The following is a 22,314-nucleotide window of genomic DNA, read 5'->3' as shown; positions in this document are numbered from 1 at the left end:
TGATCCCTATTGTGAATCAAACGTGAGATTGCCCAAGAGTCACAACAGTGTGTTTGATTGTGTCGGTGTTCGCAGACTAGACACCCAATGAATGCAATAGAAAAAGCTGGCTCACTCAGACTCCATAATGTTTCATCATAGTGAAGTTTACTGTTTAGCATTGCCAACATCCTGAATTTACTGCTAAGCATTGCAGGCCCTCCTAATCCCCCCACGCAGACCCTCTTGTTTTATTACCTTTCCTCCACAGCTGAATAACCCACATGTTGCTTATGCTTGCTTCTCACCGCCTTTTTACGTTTTTTTCGGCTAACCACCCCCACTTGTTTGGGCACGTCTTCATTGCAAAGACTGCCTTTTTCCAGCGCATGAACTGTCCCACGGACGAGGACCTTCTGAAGTTGGACGCGTTGGACATGCCACTGAACATGCCCCCCTCCCACTACATGGGGTGGACTCTGGTAGGTGGCTTTGTTTTCTGTCCAACATTTATCTCATAGTACAATGCTAAACTTTCTTCCAACATAAAAGTACACACGGATCAAATTTTCAACGACCACTGTCACCTTCAGGCTTCTTCAGGATCAATACTTGTGATCAATCACTTCAGAAGGTAAACTCGCGAGAGTTAGTACTTATGGACACGTGATGTTATTAACATGTGAACATGTGATCTTGCGGATATGTGTCTTCGGCAATTGATCCGTGTGTACTTTATGTTGGAAGAAAGTTTAGCATGGTTCTATGAATGATTACTACCAACACAGATGAGCTTCCATGATAACATTTATCTCAATTGTCAGCATTAGACTGGTTTGTTCACTAACAGCCATTTTGTTTGTTCTGTAGTTCTTTATATCAGATTTCATTTACAATTTTTTTCTGAACCACCCAGTCCATTTTTATCTCTTTTTCACAAAACCGTCTGTACTATTCTTCATTGTATGTGTGACCTAACAGTATTACTGTAGCTGAAACTTGCATGCATTTACACCTTAAACCACTTGTTTAGGTCTCCAATAGCAGTGGTGGCATGCTGCAGGTTTCCTTTGCAATAGATCGAGTCAATAAGCCCTTTCATAGTTCCAACTGCTCATGCACAGCAAGATGCACTGTGGGTAATATGTCAAAGTTGCAGTCTTCTGAGACTTAAACAAAACCTGTCGTGTGGACTTGCCTCCGTTGCAGTCTTCAAATAGGAACGGTTTTAATGGGGGTGGTGGTGTGTGTGTTTCAATTTTCAATGTTGGCTGGGTTATCTTTTTCTGGGAAAGGGAGTTCTGCCAAAGATGGGAGTTTTGCCTCCTTCCTGGGCAAACCCCCTCTACTGGCAGAAGTCAGAGAACCTAGCCAACGTTGAAAATCGCGAACCAACAACGCCCCACCCCCCTACCCCCAAAAAAGGCGGTTCAAAGACTGCAATGGAGGCTAGGTCTAGACAAGAACTGTTAACAAGTTTGCTACTGTCACCTGTGACATATTCTTATTATTACACGCTATGCATCTTGCTATGCCTGTGCAGTTCAAATATTGAACTGGCTTATACTTCAGTGTTGGATTTGTCTTGGTTTTGTTCGAAGGAAAATGTTCTCAATCCCTACAGGACGACTTCTACTATCTGCGTGAGAGACAGGAGCCATGCCCCTGGTGGGATGCCACAGGGGCTGGGAGGGTGAATACAGACCACTTTTGTTTCTTTCAAAATCTGTAACCAAACGGCTGGCCAATCGCAGCGACATTTGTTCAATTTAAAATTCTGCCACACAGAGACTTGAAATGAAATGAAAATGTTTTAAAACAAAGTCACAAACCTCAAAAATGGTGGCATTGTTTCTTCTGCAAGATTTATTTCTAATTTGCAGTTTGGAAAGAAGCTGCCAGGACACTGAAGCATAGAGGTGGCTCAAATTTGCTGATAAATGCGAGCTAGCATAGGCAAGATATGCTTTCATTGAATGTTCAGTCTCTGTGATCGTAATTTTAAATCTGTGCTTATGGATCATCCAAAGGCAAGAATTCAGCTTCTTCAAATCAGTAGTGATGTTTCGTTTGCAACATCATTTGGTAGAGGTGTTTTTAATGTTAAGGTGGCTGGTTAATTGTTTTACTCATCCAAGTTCAGTAGCTTGTTTCTGATCCATAACACGGTAGAAAGATGGCTGTTTTATTGTTCAATTATAGACATTTTCTCGTCTCTTTGAAATAAAAGTAGTTGTGTTAGCATGTGAGGTTTGGAGTTGGCCATTCGTAAGACGAAATGTAATCACCGCAAGGAAAACTTCTGACAGTAGAGAGAGAAATCAAGCGGGTTACGCACACCAAAACAGAAGTGGCCTGTCACACTACACGATTGTACACAGAAGAGCAGGTGTGCTACATACATGTATAGATATGTCACAGTAGAGATTACGATTCAGAAAAATCCTCAATTGTCCTAGGAGAGATCGCGATTGGAGTTTGTCATAGGACAGATTTTAAATGGGATCTGTCCTAGGACGATTGGTGATTCTACTAGTACAGATTGCAATCGGAATCTGTCCTAGGACAAACTCTGATCCAAACTCAAATGATGCATAAAAGAAACAATCTCTACTGTGACATACACACGTCATTAGAATCTCGTCCAGATAACAATGTATTTGCCTCCTAGGATGACTACACGCTCCTTCGAGAGAGACAGGAGCGTCAGAAGTCTCCTCAGAAGAAGGAAACGCCGCTGCCCTCGCCGTTTGTGCCCACCTTCTCGGAGGAGGATGCCTGGATGATGGACTTCACGGACACGCTGTTCTCCAGTCTGGCGCAGCCGTTCGCCTTCCCCAATCCCAAGGAAATTGGCAAGTTTCTCACAAACAGAATTGTATGCTTGACATCTGTATAGTGCAGTGTTTTTTCCTGTTCCCTGGATTTTGAATGGAAATCCTGTTGAAGGTGTCGGGGCACAATCTACGGGAAAAGGGCAAAATTTTTGTCTGTTCCCAGCAGCAAAATTCCAGCAAGGAAGGATTCTGGCTAGAACCCTGGTATAGTGTGTAGAGTTAGGTCGTTTAACAAAACCAAGAACTTTATGTGGGCCCCTTATAGAGATAGGCAACAAATGGTAAGCTTAAGCTGCTTCAAGGTTTGAACTGTATATTTTTAGTACTTCAAACCAAACTTGCAAACAAATCTTGTCTAGACCATACTCAATACCATGCCCAAACCTACTGTAGGTCATCATTGTCACTTGAGTCAAGTCATGCCTTTCTCAAGGGCACAATATTGGTACCTACTAGGGATTCAAACCTAGAACTTTAAGTTTAAGATTCAGAGGCATCAATCTAACCAAAAAAACAATCTTGCTACCTTAATTTATCAGTGTAAAGAATACAAGCTGTCGTTTCTGTTTTACAGAAACGTGACCAGAAAGTTCTCACGCAACTTTTTCTGACTGTCAGAAGGCCCACCAGCACCAACAGCTTTATTGCTGCTTCTTTAAAATGAAACTCACCCTATTTTATTCATGTGTAAGTGACACAAGCTGTTTCTGTTTACAGCTCATCTGGGCAATGCAGATATGATCCAGCCAGGCCTGATCCAGCTGCAGCCCAACCTGGAGGACTTCATGGACACATTTGAGCCCCTGCAAGGTAACAAAACTACAGCCAGTGCTATTTCCTCAAGATTACTGTGCACATGTAAACTCTTCACAACACAATTGAGAACTCTGTAACTCATGAAAGTTATTTACTGTTTATACTGTCAATCACATGTAAAGACTTTTGGACCAAGTGCTTTGTATATTGAAAATATCAGTACTTGTCAAGATGGGAAAAGTGGAATTCTAAACTCAAAGTTTGTTGTTTCAACTGAAAACTTCAAACACCACAAAGGTCTCTTGCCAGGAAGGTAAAAAAAAAATTCAATACTCTATACTTATGGAGTCTTTGGATTGAATTTAATTTAGTTTGAAAAACTCCAGATAAATGATACACCTTCATGTGTACAATTCTGTCAACTTATATTTAGATACCTATATACCAAGAGAAAAGAAAATTTTTGTCATCTTTGAGTTTGAAAGTCTTCAAAATCAACGCCTGTAAATTTTGTGTTCTCAACTTCCTTCCTTTTCTTTTCTTTTGTTTGTGCTCTTTTACAATTACAAGCAACAACTTATTTTCTTGTGTTTTTTTTCTTTTTCTTCTGTGTTATTGTTCCATTCTCTTCTTCTTCTGTGACATTGACCCCACATGCCCTGTGGCGGTTGTTTCTGTATGTTTTACACACCATCTACTCTCTACCCCGGGAATGAAAGACGATGGGCTGGAAGATAATGAATGTGGGTGCAGCCTTTGTGAAAAAGATATTAATCAAGGTAAGGGACGGACCAAAGGAAGGATCATACAGGGGCTGTGTGAAAATCGAGAAAATAAAAAACTGCAAAAATTGAGACGATGCCTTGTCTGGAACACTGAAACCCAGAAGCTCTGTTTCAGCATAATGGGGCCCAAAATGTAATGTCTCCAAAACAACAATACAAAATCACGGACCAAATTTGATGCTAATCCATGCATGGCTTCTTGAGTTATGCTGTTCATACACATGCAATTGGAACCCAAGAACATAACCTTCTTGCTGAATGAAATAATCCAACAAGAAAACACTGTGGAGCGTGAGTAGAAAAAAGCCAATTGTGAAAAAATAGTGATTTTGAATGTGGTCAGAACTTTTCACATGCCCTATAGTCCTTTCTTATCCGTCCCTAATAAAACTAATCCTGGAGGTTTTGCACTTTTAAACATTGAAAGATAACAAAAAATACAACAATGTGCTGTAGGGCTTGAAGGCATGGTGTGATGTCGTTAATACCATTAGATTTAGTCATAAATGACAAAATTTGTATTTTTGCACCCAGATAATATCATATCAGAGTGAAAGAAAGCATGAAATTCTAGTACAAATGCTGTCACAGTTTCTTCTCAAACCTCCTTTTCCTTGCTTTCCACGTGTGCTGTTTCTTTTGTTCATGTTGTGCAGAATAAAGACAGGGTTAGACAAGTTTGCTGCAATTATTATTTATTCGTCCTATTGGGCAAGTACCAAAAAATTCACTTGCCCAAACCAACTTTTCATTCGCCTGAAATTTGAATGTTATACTTTTGGCGAGGATAAAGGCTGCAATTACAGAAAGCCTGATAACTATTAGAGTATTTTGAAGGCATTTCAGAGTTTCTGAACCAGGGGAAAGGCAACAACCAAAATGTCTTCACATGCAACCGGGCAAAAACTTACGGGGGGGCACACAACTGGAAAAATCTTACCTGCCCGATTAGGCAAAAGTGGTAGGATATGCACACACGTCTAGATCAGCACTTAAACTTGTCAATTGACAAATCAGACCATTGAACTTGTCCAACACTGTAAGAACACACATGGAGTATGATACAATAATAATTGTTTTTGTTGTGCTGTGTGGTATTACAGATATAGTGAGGAATGCTGGTCTGGAGTTTGGTGGCAGCAGCAGCCACTTGCATCTGGGCAGCGGCCTGGAGATGGGACAGCGCAGTTCACAGGCACAGCAGCAGGAACAGCAGCCTAACATATCCATACAGGTATGGGCACTAATATACAGTCAGGTCGTTGAAGAGGTTCATCAATCACGTATGAATAATTTATTCAGTTATGCCAAATTTTCTTCAAGCAATGACTGTTTTTAAAGGTAAGGTACATACCTCCATATCGGACAATATCGAAATCATTGATCTAGAAGCATGCAAGGCCCACAGAAAGGTTAAGGAGGCCATCTACCTCCAGCTGGAGGGAGCGAAGCTGAACGGCAATGAGGGTTGGGAGCTCCCCAAGTCCTGCCTACCCCTACTCCGCAAGGAAGCAGGGGGAGGGGGCAGATGATCTATGCAAGCCTGGTCTAGTCTCGTATTCTCTCACGAGATCGAGACAAGGTCACTCTCCGTGAGAGCAAGATGTGCTGTCACCCGTGGAAAATTTGGAGGTATGTACCTTACCTTTGAAAACAGTCATTGCTTGAAGAAAATTTGGAGTAACTATTCTGTACGTTGTTTTAAGTGCTGATGCCACAGACAACACTATGAATAAGACTTATAAGACTCATTAGGACTTTCAATGAATGTAAACTCTATCTCTGTTAAATACTTTGTCTGACTCTTGCCTCTTCCCTCCTGATTGCAATGAAAAGCGTCCTGCTGGACGATTTGAGCTTTCATGAATAAACAAAGCTTCAATAAGATAAAAGAAGAATATAACAGTTCCTAATTACATTCAACCATATTAAGTATTATTCGACATACATATTACAATGTAGATGTTTGTACGCAATATGCACTGTCCTGATGTTAGTGAACAATTTTAACCTTAAATCTCTTGATTCCTTCAGCCAGGTAATAATATCAAATTACATTCAGTATAATTACCATACTGGCCTTCTTTCTCAGGAACTGTGGTAAAAACAAATCCACCCACTTTTCCACACAGTTTCCCAGTGTAATAAAGTCGAACTATACTGCAAACAATTAAACTTGCATTTGTAGTCCCTTTGTCTGGAGAAGCCTACGCGTAAATGCAGTTTGATATCTCCAAATTTGCCTTCAAGTAAAATCAAACATAGCCATGTTTTAGCATCATATCTAAAAAGATCTCACTTACTCAATCTGATAGACAGAAGGCCCAACAGCACTAGCAACTTAATTGCTTCTTCTTTAAACTCAAGCTCACCCTATTTGATATTTTATTTATTCTGTCCACTCTTTATTTTAAGTCACATCTTGAGTTTGTTAGCCTGGTATTCATTCTGTTCTAGCACCGTTTTTTCCCCCTCTGATCGCTTCTACGCAGAATATACTGGCACCCGTTGATAGACAAATGATTGGAATAGAAATATGCACCTAAAATATATTAGGTAGGATTTCTTACTGGCTCTGAGTCACATGGTCATCATAACTATATTGTAACGGGTGTTCAAACAAGCATTCGTCAGGTCAATCCCTTCTACACTGCTCCTGGAAAATGTGCCATTCCAAAAAACCAATGCAGGATGCCAGGAGCAAACGTTTTAATGGTCAGGGAGACCAAACTTTTCTTCATGGAAGCGACCAGAGATACCAGGCTACATCATAAGTTTGTCAAGCTTGTCCTCAAGGCTTCATTTGGTTTCCTACCACAGTTAGATGTGGGGTCTCCCCATGCAATGCATGCGAGTGAGAAGGCCTTTCTGCCTACCCTGATGAACAAGGGTTACCAACAGATGGGTTTTGGTGCCAATGTGAGTATCCCTGTTCCACGCACACAGGGCAGAATGCACCCAAACTATGCTGCCCACACGCGAAAAAACAGAACTACGCACTGCTGGGCAGAGCTTACTGCGGAAAGATGCTTTGTTCTTTCCTGTGCAATATATCAAAGTTTGGTAATGGTTATGCTTAGGCCTAGGAAAAATGTTGTATTTTTGGTTACCCGAACACCCCTAGGAAAACCCTGCCAACCCTATCCTTGGAGGGTAGACCAGGGGCAAGAGACATGAATTTTTGTATGCGAGTTACAAATTTTTCTCCTCATGTCTGTTGCAATTGAAAAATTGATACAAATAGTATTTCCCCTTTATGTTTACACCCTGGCTGAGATCTTTAAAACATAAGAGAGAAGGAATCCTTACCTACTGATGACACTGATAATCTTTTTCAAGAGAGTAACCAAAAACACAGCATTGCTTTTCCTAGGCCTTACATGTACCTTCATGCTAGTAAAGCAGATGTTGATAAGAGATGTTGTCAAGGGATGTTCCATTTACAGATCATAAGAAGGGGTTGTCAGGACCGTATTTTCATCCACGACTCGCTGTTCATTTCAGTTTATCAATGTGTTGAACTGTTCTTGGTCCAGTGCCATTCCTAATTACCCCTTAACTTAAGTTTTGAAATGGAACAGTCCAGATAGATGATGCAAAATCAGTCTGTCAACCCCTTAGCCTTTAGCAATTTAGTCCCTATCCACAGCTTTGATGTATCTGGCAGCAAATTTGAGCATTTTATGTCTTCCCAGTACAAAGGATTTCAGCCATGTACTGAAGCTCTGAAAAACATTGCTTAAAGGCTTGAATGTCCCATTTTTCACGACTGTCGAGGTGGCCACAGCGTTATAATGGTTAAGGAGCAGCTGTTAGCTTTTGCAACACGGCTGAACCACACTTCTTACATGTACCACTTCAATTTGTTTTTAAACCTTTCTATATAAACTGTGATCACAGACAGCAGGCCTTGAAATTAACAGTGTCCCTACGGCCTGGGGCTGCCAGAATTTGGCTTCTAACAAACCTTTGTGTGCGACGATTTGGGGACATTTTAAAATATCCCTTGTGCGAGCACACATGGTCAATGCAATGGGCTCTTCTAAAGGCAACATTTGGCAAAAAAATCTTTTCCTTTTGTTTCTCCATCAAATTTTATAGTATGTTACAAAGGTAAACTTGTAAAGGGTATTTTTCACACAAGTACTAGTCTGGGACAATTCAATATCAATTCGGGACAGTTTAACTTTTTTTCGGGACACTTTTAAAGAATGAAGGGGAAAAGTTGATTTCGAGGCCCGCGACAGCCTGCTGTAGTTTGTCACCAATCTGCCAGGGGGCGTTGATGCACTGTGTTGTTGGGTTCCAGGTTGTGCCACCTGAAGCTGGGTCGTCGGCCAGCTCCACTGTAAGCTCTCCACCGGTCCAGAATCAGATGTCTACGGACAGCATGCAGTACCAGGGCAGGCCACAGACCGGGATGTCATATGAGGAGTCCTCACCCATTCAGATGGACACCAACCAGGTAGCTAGTTTGTAAGAAAGGAGTTCAGATGGATACCAACCAGGTAGCTAGTGTGTAAGAAAGGAGTTCAGATGGACACCAACCAGGTAGCTAGTTTGTAAGAAAGGAGTTCAGATGGATACCAACCAGGTAGCTAGTGTGTAAGAAAGGAGTTCAGATGGACACCAACCAGGTAGCTAGTGTGTAAGAAAGGAGTTCAGATGGACACCAACCAGGTAGCTAGTTTGTAAGAAAGGAGTTCAGATGGATACCAACCAGGTAGCTAGTGTGTAAGAAAGGAGTTCAGATGGACACCAACCAGGTAGCTAGTGTGTAAGAAAGGAGTTCAGATGGACACCAACCAGGTAGCTAGTGTGTAAGAAAGGAGTTCAGATGGACACCAACCAGGTAGCTAGTGTGTAAGAAAGGAGTTCAGATGGACACCAACCAGGTAGCTAGTGTGTAAGAAAGGAGTTCAGATGGACACCAACCAGGTAGCTAGTGTGTAAGAAAGGAGTAGACAGGCTTCTGGGATTCAAAACAAGTTGAAGTCGGTCTGCCAGATCACAAGCCCAACGCACTAAATCGTTGCGCCAAATGGGTCAAACCCGTTTTGCATGGTCAGTTTGCCAGCACTTGAACCCCATTGTTACATTACTCCCCTTTTCTTCAAATCTCCAAGTTCGATATATCCCTGTTTAGCACATCTTGTAAGTTGTAGCCTGTTACTCACAGGTTCAGTATGAGAACCAGTGTAAGAAAGGAGTAGAAAGAAACTCCTGGCTCACGAGATTCAAACTAGTTGGGTTTGTGATCTGCGGCCAGGGTTCAGTGCGGGTTCAAATCCCTGGAGCCTGTAATAAGTAGACTGCTTCTACTCCTTTTCTACACGTGATACATGGTCTCTTGCTGTCAGATTCTGATTGGGCCTCCTACCCGAGAGTTTGTGGCCTTTCCTAGAGTCCCCAATAGGGCCACAGGGTTCTTTATCACACTGACGATCAGTCCAATAGGAGTTCAAGTTCCACTGTCACCATAGAAACCAGTCATATTAACAACCTCCAGCACAGTTCTCAGCCTGACAATAATTCTCTTCGCCAAGAAGAGTATGAGATTGCTTGACTTGGGTCTGTATGTAGGTCAACAGCATATAACTCGAGAAATTGTGGATGGAACTTTGTGATTTTTGGTAGGTGTGTAGCAGTTGTCGAAAGGAATGCCAAGTTTGAAAACGGTTTACCTGGCGTTTTCCTACGGTCCTGCAGCGAGCTTGGCATGTTTTTTGCGGTTTGTTTTTGGCAGCATAAGTCAAAATCTAGCTGGGCGATTTTCACGAAACTTGGTAGGTGTGTAGCGGTTTTGGAGAGGAAGGTCAAGTGCGAAAATGGTTTACCTGGCTCTTACCTATGGTGCTGTAGCGGGATTTGTATGTAAGTGCGTTTGTCTGTAAGCAAGATAACTCGAGAACCCTTGAATGGATCCTGATTATATTTGTTAGCTGGATTGGGGTTAGGAAAACGAAGGTCAAGTTCGATAATGGGCACCCTAGTGGCTGCCTAAGGTACTGCAGCAAAACTTTTAATTTTGGCACTTCGTGTTCTGGACATGCTGTGGTCATGATTTTTGAGTGGTAGATAGCCCTTGAAACAGAGAGTAAGTGCTGTGAGTTTGGACCCCCTAGCGGCTTTTTGGGAACTGCAGGCACCGATTTCCGTTCAAACTTTGGACGAGGATAACTTGAGAACGTGTAAACAGATCATCAGGATTTTCGGTATGTAGATAGAATGAGTGATGACTTATACAATGTAATACTAATTATGCAAATCAGTAGCTTATTTGCATAATTAATGAGGAAAGTTCATAAATCCATGCCAACAGCATATAACTCAAGAAGCTGTGTATGGATTTTCATGATATTTAGTATTTAAGTAGCAGCTGCGGAAAGGAAGGTTGTGTTCGAAAATAGTTGACGTAGCATTTTCCGTTAGGACGGTAGCGGGCCAAGTGTGTGCGTCCTTTTGTTTGTGGAATGCATAACTCGAGAAGCCTTGAAAAAATCCTGATGATATTTGGTAGGTGGGTAGGGGTCAGGAAAACGAAGATAAATTATGATAGTGGGCCCCCTAGCGGCTTCCTAAGGTACTGCAGCAAAACTTATTAACAGAAATAAACTGTGCTCTATATATCTCATTTTGACCTATATCTATGGACACAGCTGTTATACAGATGGTTTGCTGGAGGACGCCCTTACACTGGGGACAAAGTCTAAATTGACAAGCATGAAATTCTGATTGACCAGGGATGCTACCAGGTCATCTGTCAGGTCACAGTCTGGTTTTGGTAATGTTTTTGTGTTTGTGAGGAACAATAAGACCTTAAAGTCTTAAATAAAGGCATGATTATTTGGCGAAGAGATGGGTTCGTTGAACTCTAGTTGGTTTATGTTATCATCATCATCTATAGTAGCTCGTTACTGAGCATTTAATTAGGAGTTCATGTAATAATGCATAAATCAACAGGTCTGGATTAGGCTGTGCCCAATTTTCCTGACTTGGAGGTGTTAAGTTTCCATGGGCCTGGAACAGGCAGGGTTGGACATTAGTTTTCTTAAATTTGCTTATCCTATCGGGCAAGCAAACACAAAAAAATTATTTTCCCGATCCAACTTTTCACTTGCCAGAAATCTAAATTGCGTTTTTCTATGTATTTTCACTTCCAGCCATGGAATATTTCATTGTTGGCTCTATTTTTCTGAGTTGACCAATGCTTGAGGCCATGGCTGTGAAAAGTGACTAGGGCAAGTGGGATAGGACATGCGCTTGCCCGATCAGCAATTTCACTTGTCCGGAACAATCGGGCTATTGGACTTGTCCAACCCTGAACAGGATCGGTCGAATATGAAAAATCACTTCTTCTGGTAAGCTAGCTCACAGTTCCTAGTGTGCATGTGCAGTGGTCAAAGTGTACAGCTCCTAATCATTCTTTGTCTCCATGCAAGGGGCCTTCATCTTTGACATTAGGCCACAATACATATTGCACTACAGATACCCATTTGGAACTGTGAATGGGCTTACTGGTGTTGATTTGGGTTCTACATTGACATGTAAACAATTCATGGGGAGACAAAACAAGTGATGGTCACCTTTTACTGGTTGTGTTGTCTCCTCTATTCCATCAGGTTTTTTTTTTACTCCTTGGCTAAACTTCACTCTATCAACAATATTTCAAAGTTCTATCAGATTCATGGCTTGTCGATCTTTTCCAGACTTCGCTGGAAGATGCCATTTCGGTGCTGGCCCAAAACACCAGACCTACGCAGCTGCCGCGCATCCACAGCAGCCAGCCAGCGACCATATCCTCTTCAAACCAGCAGGTCAACCAGGTCATCGCCGCGCCAACGCCCATCACGCCGTCCTCCACCTCCCATCAACAGGCTGCCAGCATGCTGCCCATGTACCAGTCCCAGGTAACAGTTTGAAAACTCAAACAAACAAAGATCTATTAAGTGTAAAACATAAGAATATAGAGACTCACCTGTTCCATACCTGGCAAGGTTACTTAATTATTATGAATAATTATGATGCAAATGCTTAATACTTGAGAATTCTTTAAACTTTTATGATCAGTATTTACATAAAATATATTTGCAATTTTTTTTGTCATCAAAATAGTTGGTGCTTTGCTGGATAGTTCAATTGTTTTTATCCATGGGTTAGATTTTAATGTGTATCAGATTTTAATGGATGAAGATTTCTAATATACATGTAAGTGATACGTAATTCAGCCTGCCTTGCTGAGATGTATTAACGAAATCAACCATTCATTTCCAGCCCACCATCCCAGTCATGCCCAGCACACAGACGGCCTTCCAGACTCCCACCTCCTCTGCACAGCCTAACATGGCTACCTATGGCTTCCCTCAGCAACAACAGCAGCAGAAGGCACAGACTATCCAGGTGAGCTGGCACTCAGTTTGTTTGGCGTAATGTACTGTGAATATAGAATACAACAAGGTGTATATCCATATCACCTGTGGTACCAGCCCGACCGCGGGTCAGATCGCCCAATGGCTGGAGAGCGATCTGACCTGTGTGAGTGCTGGGTCTGAGGGTGATGCGGGATACACTGTGTTGTACTTGCCAGAAGTTGAGAAAATTTGGCGCCCACAAACAAAAATTGTTACAACAGCAATTCCAACGTCCCAACCTGGCACCTTTTGGCTTCCCACAAAGTGTCATCAGGCTTGAGTCTTGCTAGGGGTTGAACCCAGTACTTTTAAAGTGATGGTATAGGACCTGTGTAAAATGCCTTTTGCTAGGGCACAACATTGAGGCCTCCTAGGGATTTAAACCAAGAACCTTTAGCTTCTCAAGTCAACAATCCTAACCCCAAGACCACCTTATGCCGGCAGGTGCAACAGCAGATGGTCTCACAAGCGAACTTCGGAGGCTTCACCACCGTCAGCACCCTGCCGGGGAGCTCTTTCATGGAGACGGACGATCAACAACAACAACAACAAAAACCTGCGCCCACTAGGAGTAGAACCACACCCAAGCAGTATCCGCTGGCACCCAAGCCTGCCCCGTCAGCCACCATTACACAGGCACAGATCTCCAAGCAGGGGGCGCTGGGTTTTACCCAGAATGCCATGCAGGTGGCGTTTACCCAAGATTCACTGCAGCCTGCAGGGAGCGGCAATACAGGTTAGGATTCTTCATTCTTCTTGTGGGAAAGGCTTTTTCTTAAATATGCTTCTTGAATTTGGCATGTCTCCTTCCATGTTCATTATTCTTGATAGAAGGAGAAAAGAAGTTTTCACAGTGTTAAAGTTTGCATTTGATTTTGAAGCAATTCTGTAGTACGGCAGTAATTCATTGGAAACGTATATTTGCTGTGTCATGAATTTGCTATGGAGGGGTCACTGCAGAACAGTGTAAGTAAAACCACCAAATGGAACAAACATTTTAAGATTTAAAGTGTTTAATCAGTTATAGAAAAATGCAAACACTACACCCAACACTTGGAATTAACACTATAGGGGAAATTAAATTTTCAGACAATCTCTGTCGACATAGTTCACAGAATGAATGACCCTTCTATCTCCAGCAGTGACTTCAGGAACACACCACTTTTGCAGGAGGAGTCATAAGTATTTGAGAGTCTGTGTCGCCCCCTCTCTGTTAAGGGTGGGCCGATGGGCTCTAATGTTTAATCAGAATTGCAATGTCTAACAGTCTTATTGTCCATTGTGTCCACAGTCCAGTTCATCAAGCCGAAAGGCCTGAGCCCCATCGCCCCCAAGCCCAGCACGACGGCTTCACAGACTGCTACCATCCTCACGGCCTCGCCCCAGGGGGTGGGGGGCTCTGGGGACAAGACCCATACCGTGTCTGTACAGAACACCTTCCTGGCACAGCTGCTGACTGGGGGTTCAGGTAGGAACATCTCACTGTCTTTTTCAGAACCTTGCCTGTAGCTATACAAAATTTAAGTCACTTATGCATAAGATGTAAATGAACCAAAATTAAAGTCACTTTTGCAACAGACCTAGATGAACCAAAATTAAAGTCACTTTTGCATAAGATGTACATGTAAATGAACCAAAATTAAAGTTACTTTTGCATGAGATCTAAATGAACCAAAATTAAAGTCACTTTTGCATAAGATCTAAATGAACCAACAAAATCTCAAATAGCTAGAGAACTTGTCAACTATACAATATTAATTGATAAATATATACCTTTGTCCTGGTGGGCTGAGGTTTCTACCTTTGAGGCTATGGCCTCTGACCTGCTGTCTTCCAAGTCTCGAAAATGTCTCGAAACCAATGTATCGAAAATGTCTCGAAACCAATGTCTCGAAAATGTTCAAGTGTAATATTTCTCTCATTGACTGACAGCTTGTGAGAGGCTGCCTTCACAAAAGCTAGCCTTCCCAAGGTAATTTGTAGGACCACACACTGCTACAAATTCTGCCCCTCTCGTTTAAATGTTGTCAGTAACAATAGGAATTGAGGTAAAGCAGCATGGTTTTTCTTAAAGCAAGCTGTAGTACTTCGCTATGGCTCGCTTTCAGTTAATACACCAGGTCACCTCTGCAAGTTCTCTTCTTGATAAGTGTGTTGGGCTCTCTTACGTTCTACACAAGACTGCCGACTTAATGTCACCATGGAAAGTGACGGTTGCAATCCAATACAAGTCTGTGTAACACAAACTACACTGTCCAGGGCTGTAACTTAGTCTTCCCCACAGGAGGCTGGGCAGATGTTGGGCGGGCTGCTATAAGCGAGGTTTAGTCAGGCTAATCCTCTATACAGTATATCATGTCCAAACTGGGGCTGACCCTAGGATCAAACTTGGCCCTTGATACATGATTTGATCCATATGGCAAAATGGGGATAGTGTTACCATGTGCTCCTACATGTAGGACACATGTACAGTATATATTTTTTTCTATAGTAGTTGACATTTGTATAAATGCCAGTTATACATTGTCTTGATCAAATGCCCGCTTAGTACCTTAAGAGGATTAAAGAGAACAATTGATAATTTGACAAAGAGATTAACTGAGCATCTCTGATTACTGCCAATAGGATTATTGTTTTGTTTACCCTCAAGGGACTGTTGGGATGCTAGGGTTACTTGAGAACGAACAAACAAGTTTTTTTCTGTTTTTGTTGGGTTTTGCCTAATACGAACAAGACTTTGTCTATTACTGTTTGACATTCAATTTTGGTATTTACACGTTTCTAAATAAAAATGTATTTGAAGTTGTAGTCATAAGTTCCAAATATTGATACCAAGTAGTAGTAGGATTTCTAAATCTTTTTGTGACAAGCAATTATTCATTGTTGTCAGAAAATACTTCCATGCAACACTTGAATTGAAGGTAAGCTTTCTGGATTCAGGTATCTGTGTAGAAAATTATTCCTTGCCAGGGTACACGGTAAATAAATGATTTTTTCAATTAACATTCATAGCTATAAACTTGAAGGTAATTGAAAAAGGTCACACGCATGTTAGAATAGAGAAAGCTGCATGGCATGCTGAATATTCTAGATATATTGTAGGTGTTCTCATCGTTATATATATATATATTATTCATGTGGCAGGAGATATCACGCTACACTTCAACGTGACACAAAACCCAGGCCAGTTCTAGTCAGTATGTCGTTTGCCTTAAAGTTAAACTTCAAACCTCTGCAATTCTAAAAGAAACCAAAACATATTGAGAAAAGGAGGAGTGGCCCTGGGTGCTTGGCTAGAAATGTGAACCACAGCAAAGCCATAGTTCACTACTACAGGCTACTTGTATAAAAAATTTAGGATGGCCGCTGTACCTTTTCATTTTAGTTTAAAAATTAAGGCCTGCAAAAAAAATGTTGTGTTTCCTGTTTTAGTCCTGAAAAAAATTAGGGTCAGTAGGTAGGGAGTATATTTTTTTCTTCCTTTTTTTTAGACTATGGCCAAACCTCTAGTGATACAAATCAGTTTAACAAAAGAACAAAGAAGAAATGTTTGTGATTTAATTTTTTTATCTTATTTAGGAGCATCTCTACCGTTAAGTCTAAGGAAGTATATCCTGAGCAGATTTAATCCCTGTGAAAATAAAAAGATAAGCAGTAATGTACAGAAGTTAGGACAAGTAACATGACACTCTAGACTAATGAATCTTGTTAAACTAATTAACAAAATCTTGTTAGCCAACAACTATGTTTTTTGGAAGCCCACTGTACCTATATTTCACAGAAACCTGCACTATAGACGGCCTTCACATACACACAGTCACGCAAAACTGCCATGAATAATTTACAATGACTTCTAAATTTCGCGAGCCATAGTCTGTGTACGTGTTGCAATATCATACGTTGACTTGCATACTGTAATAATTAGAAAAATGGCTACCTGCTCCAGCATCAGCATACATGAATGCCTTGAAACATTGTGTACATTGTTGTTTGAGTAAGGTAGTGTGTAAATAAGTGCAGGCTGTACATGTGTTGCGTATTGGCCTGGTTCACGTGAATCAGAGTGGGAGTGGCATGTTATATTGTTTTCCCCCATGCCCAGAGCACATGGACAGGGGATGGACAGGGAGCGTCTCAGAACTTCAGGCAACACTATTAGTGACGTTTTGTTGACCTTTGCTTACAGTTACCCCAGTTTCACCCTAATAGTATCTCTGAGCGTTGACATAGCCCTAAAGTATTGATGTTTGTGTAAATGCGGATCATTTGCATACTGGAATTACATGACTTCTATTTCTGGAAGAAACAAGACCCACCCACATACCATGTATCATCACAATCCATCCATAGCAGTTCTAAACACAACAAAAACACGGAACACCAAACACCTCTTCACATAGTTGGCCGGTATTAATTAAGCTAATATGCATGTTGATAGCATCCCTGCAATTTATTTGTAATTGTCAAACCCTCAAACTGCAAGACAGTGGGTAATACTTCTTGATCGCTTTAACCTTTAAAATATTTTCTTTAGAATAGAAGGCCTGCTTGCCTCCTTTTCCGTCAAGCGCAGACAGTGTATTTTCATTTCCTGTTAAGTGTTGTTCCTAGGAACTTGTCTTCATAGTGAGGAGAACAATTATAGCGTAACTGCCTTCCTTGATTTTAGCTATTATGCAGGGGCTCTTTTGAAGTCAGGGCAAAGTTGTTGGGACCCCCCATATAGACCCACTTACAATGAAACTATAGCTAGCAACTGTGGAGAACTGAGTTTCTTTTTACATTAATTTTGTACTTTATAGGACTGGATAAGAAGGTTCTATATTCTTAACTAGTATCTTGATACATGTACAAATGACAGCTGGCTTTTCAGTGACAGTTTGTCACCTTCCTCAGGGCAATAGGACATAAGTCATGGACGACAGAGCTAAAACTTTGTGTTGACATATAGCCTCTGACCAAGCTCCAGCATGTTCTGCATTACTGCTACAGTCACACAAACAGATATTCTTTCCAGTGAGATTTTTGCATTCTGAGATAGTCCCCCAATCCCTTTTGTGGCCATTGTTTGCCTGGGAGGCACGACTGCACGCAAGGCAGTCACACTAGCACTCCGAACCACTGCTCAGACAGGGAAATAATGGTGGCAATGGCCAGGGACGTTAGCGAACTGTGCTATGCCATCAAGGGCTTGGATGTTTTGCAGAATGATTTGCTTGCATTTCCAGGTGAGGCGTTAGATTTTGCAGGGAGAGGACTGGTCAACAGATACCTACATGTAGTGTATTTTGAGCTAGGATGATACAGCAATGTGTTAATGCCTCACCTTGCGGAAGGTCAAATGCATTTCCTAGAACAGATTTGTCCTCTAGATGTAACTGAATTATGTGTGATCATGTAATTTACATCCTAGTATTAGCCCTAATGGTAGGCATCGTAGTTTTACTTGGTACAGGAAATGTTATGCTCCAGGAAGAAACCTAAGCCTTTTTAGTGCATCTGTATATTTGGATTTGCCCATTTTGGGGGGCATTTACACATGCAGGTGGTGCTTATTTCAATTAATGGTCATAGCTGGTTTTGAGTCATTCATTTGGGGAAAAAAAACACAAAATTCTGCTCTCAACTGTAGAGCAATCCCAGCGTAGTGGAAACAAAATAAACATTCGTGAATAAAAATTCCTCCGTTGTAGCCTTAGTTCTGTTGAAGTGTAGCGGCTTGAATAAACATGGCCCTCTGCATTAGAGCAGTTAATCCTCCACTGCCAGACAGAGCCTTAGTAAAGAAAGGTTATACTAACTTCTTATACTGTGGAATAGACGGGAACCCCTCTGAAATAACTGTGAAGCTGATTTTAAATGTGTCAAGAGTGAGACAGCCTGCTGAAAAGTTGTGGGAAGGTAAACACTAGGGGTGGGTACCGGCACGGAAAATTCAGGTACAGGTGCGGTTCTGGTCCAGAAGATCAGGTCCAGGTCCAGACATAATTGTGAAAACTAGTAAATGAGCGATACTCAAAACATTGGTCTATTTTTCTACAAAGGAATCTACAAAATGTATTTTGTAAGTTTGAATGTAGAAACTTGGCAGAAATGAACTCCACAGTACTGTACTTTGCTGTTGTTATTTTCGTGAACTGGTAAGCGCCAAAAGGTGCATACCCCTGCCAATATAATCCGGTCCAACAAGAAAAACCAGTACCAGTATATCGTACCCACCCCTACTAAACTGAGAGAAGTCTACTTCAGGAAAAGTATGTTGAAACTTAAAAAGAGTTTTATAGCACTTATAAACTCACCTGTGGGGGAAAATTCTACTATCCATGTCAGTTTTTGAAAACATACAATGTCCTTGTATGTCCTTGTGAACATCAATGTCCTTGTGAACATCAATGTTAGCAACAGTATTAGCAGTCACTTTACGTACATAGGCTATTTACATGTATAGCATCACTATTTATACCTAGTAAAGGCTTAGTAATGTACATTACACCACTTAGCTACCTTGAGACTTTTCCTTTCCCAGTGACAAGAAGAGTATAAAAAAAAAGTAGAAAATTACACATCACGTTGTGCTTATGGCTGTAGGGTTTGTGTAGTCAATGATTTATTGAGACTTAAGCCAAACATGGCAAAGTTAAGCCCAAGACATTGTAAGATTGAACCGACCCCGCGGAGGGTTCAAGATCAAGTCAAGGATTTCACCAACACAACCATCTGGTTTTGCTGAAGGTCTCCATTGAAGTCATCAGGAAAAAACAGATTTGTTTGCCATTGACAGCCTGGAAGTTACATGTCAAGGATATTAGTAATGTGCACATGTGTAACACTTATAAGAGGTCTTTTTGTCCCTAAGACTAGTACATGCATGTGTGGCCAGCAAAGTGGTCATGAGTGTTCACACTGGTTTTCCTGGTAGCATCATTTTTAACCCATCCTGTGTATATGTTCCTGTAACAGGTAAACTTTTCAATGTTTATCTATAATGGAATTGTTGCATTTTGTTTTTCCAAAATGTTCTTTCAACATAATCTACGTGTAGCTTTTCAAAATTAATAGGATGAAATAAATTGTACTATTCAATTTACTGATTGCTCACAAGTTTTCTATTTGCTCTAAAGCTTTTTTGCATGGTGTACAATATATAAAAATACAGGACTCTACTTTCATAATTGCCTTAACTACAGTATCTAGTGTGAACATTGGTGTCATTTGTGTGACAACTAAGACAAAAGAGTGCCCTGATCAAAGTATATATTGTTACATGTATGACCATTTCAACATTGATTTATTTAAAATTCACAGTTGGTGACTGGAAATTAAAATATTAATGTGAAAAAGTAGCTTCCAGGCTTTTTTGAGGATCCAGTCTCCACCAAGTAGCTTTTAAACCAGATTTACACCAATACTGGGTAGCACCTGCTGTTAATGTGATATCCAATTTTCCCATTGTTTAGTAAGCAGACACCACACAGATGTTGCTTATCAATGCTTAGTGGTAAGCCCACCTCTGGTGATAGTAAATTGATTGCTAATGTGGTACATTATCGTGGCTGACATGCAACAAGAAACAGTCATGCCTTCAAGTACCAGAGTGAACCTAGGATTGATGTGTTCAAAAATTTGTAATTTCCCAGAACTATCATAGAGTGGAATTTGTTGTCACCAAGCACAGTAGGGGCATCTTCTTGTTTGTAATTTGTCATGTACATGAAACACAAGGACAAACATTATATGTTACAATTTTAAGGACTAATTTATATCCATACTCAAAATAAAGTGCTTACCAACAAGCTTTCGATCAGTTCTCTGATCCTTTTCAAGTTGAAATTCAAGTATTATATTTTTCTTTTTATTTCTCTCTCCATCAGGATCGTTTACCACCCAGGGTATCCAGCCATGCACCTCTGCCGGGACCTCCACCATGTCCAACCAAGTGTTCCTTACCTCGTCTGCCATCAAACCCGACACATCTCTACTCAACACTGTCGTCACTCCCTCCACATCACAGGGCTTCGTTCTGGCTGCAAACCCCTCACAACTCGCACAGGTATATATGGACCAGTCACTTCTTTTTTTTTTACTTTCACTAAGGCCTAGGAAAAAGAATGTTGTGTTTTTCTGTTTCCCTACATAAAAAACACTGCTTGTCCTATCTAATGAACAATAAATGTATCTATTATACGCAAAATTAAAGTTTGACTTTGAAAGACAAGCGTCCTCACGCAATTGAGTTTAATTTGTTCAACTGTATTGTAATATGTCACACTACAGTTTTGGCCAGCCTTAAAAAAGAAAAAAAAATCCCTACCTACCGACCCTAATTTTTTCAGGACTGAAACAGAAAACACAACATTTTGTTTCCTAGGCCTAATGGTATATTATAGCTCAGTTTAAGACATTAGACTCCCTACAAGAAGAAGTACTACGGTTCTAGGTTCTCTGATTGGTCAAGAATCAACCAATCATTCATCCTCATCTCCTCATTACCATACAAGACACTTTGACAGTTCAGGATGAAGTGCCATGGCTCAAGTCTCTGATTGGTCAGCAATCAACCAATCACACCACCCCATCTCCTCATTATCATAATAGATGAGGCAGAAAGGGTTAAGGAGAGGTGAGAGTGTTAGAGCAGGTTTTTGTTAGGTCATCCTTTGGGCCCCTGTAATTTTGAGGGGAAATTTAGCCCTTTATGCTTGATGCATGCTTACCACTTGTAAGTCCTCGTCACAGACATTAGGGAATGGGCCATCCACCATCTCAGTCTGAACCAGGGTACATAGTAAGTCATAGACCACTTCTGCATGCAGAGTTGGTAAGTACACTTACTGCATATTGCATTTTGAGAACAGATAGGTACAGATCAATGTAAAGTCCTGGAATGTTTGTGTTGGTTTCAAAACATGGTTCTAGAGCCGTATTCTTAAGTCATTATATGAGTTTCTGAAATGATTTATGAACGGTCAAAAGTATGCAAGAAAAACAACATCCATGCTGGTCAAATTAAGACAGGGTATTGTCCTTAGTCAGAGGATAGGGGATCCAAATCACAGCATAGGTGGGTTCCTATGCTCAAACTATGATAGCTAGAACACAGTAACTATGTGCTGGTCTTACTCACATTTATAAGTTTATACTACTATTACTAGCTACATCATCTCTGTTTACTCCATACACTTTCTCAGTTGTACTGCACCTCCAGGCTTCAAGCAGATCTTCTAAGTCTTGTTTTGTGAGCAATTACATGATAAACCTCGTAAAGTCCTTTTCCTTTCACCTAACTTGAGTCTGTTCAGACAATTAGCTCATGATGCAAAGAAAAGCAACTGAAAGAAATCAAGTCTTTGCTACTACATTCTTTTTGTGTCACCCTTTGTCTTGCCTAATAGTTTCTAGTAGCAGAGTGGGAACCGAGAAGTGTTGTACGGAATGATAGAATCAGAAAGTGGGCCATAAGTTATGACCAGAGGGCATTGTTACACTGTAATTACTGGGTAATTATACCTGTTCTTTTCTAACTAGCATTTCTTGTCCAAAACACTT

General features: G+C 40.9%; 1 protein-coding gene across 11 annotated transcripts in view; it reads left to right on the top strand.

The window, feature by feature from the left end:
• Nucleotides 1–22,314, top strand: part of LOC118425543 (MLX-interacting protein-like) — a 47,063-nt gene that overhangs the window by 11,489 nt on the left and 13,260 nt on the right. For 5 of the 11 annotated variants that reach the window (XM_035834449.1, XM_035834452.1, XM_035834459.1 and 2 more), the window contains exons 6-18: nucleotides 351–461; nucleotides 1,604–1,672; nucleotides 2,651–2,834; nucleotides 3,534–3,626; nucleotides 4,292–4,315; nucleotides 5,461–5,591; nucleotides 7,178–7,276; nucleotides 8,667–8,822; nucleotides 12,067–12,267; nucleotides 12,632–12,757; nucleotides 13,213–13,504; nucleotides 14,060–14,236; nucleotides 20,640–20,818. In XM_035834449.1, coding sequence (XP_035690342.1) covers nucleotides 351–461; nucleotides 1,604–1,672; nucleotides 2,651–2,834; nucleotides 3,534–3,626; nucleotides 4,292–4,315; nucleotides 5,461–5,591; nucleotides 7,178–7,276; nucleotides 8,667–8,822; nucleotides 12,067–12,267; nucleotides 12,632–12,757; nucleotides 13,213–13,504; nucleotides 14,060–14,236; nucleotides 20,640–20,818 — 1,842 coding nt within the window. The remainder of the gene's footprint in view (nucleotides 1–350; nucleotides 462–1,603; nucleotides 1,673–2,650; nucleotides 2,835–3,533; nucleotides 3,627–4,291; nucleotides 4,316–5,460; nucleotides 5,592–7,177; nucleotides 7,277–8,666; nucleotides 8,823–12,066; nucleotides 12,268–12,631; nucleotides 12,758–13,212; nucleotides 13,505–14,059; nucleotides 14,237–20,639; nucleotides 20,819–22,314) is intronic. The other 6 variants (XM_035834450.1, XM_035834456.1, XM_035834455.1 and 3 more) reach the window with 6 other exon arrangements.

Source organism: Branchiostoma floridae, chromosome 11, assembly GCF_000003815.2.
Source record: "Branchiostoma floridae strain S238N-H82 chromosome 11, Bfl_VNyyK, whole genome shotgun sequence".
NCBI lineage: Eukaryota > Metazoa > Chordata > Leptocardii > Amphioxiformes > Branchiostomatidae > Branchiostoma > Branchiostoma floridae.
Note: the sequence above shows the minus strand (reverse complement) of the source record. Positions and strands in the feature narration are given on the sequence as shown.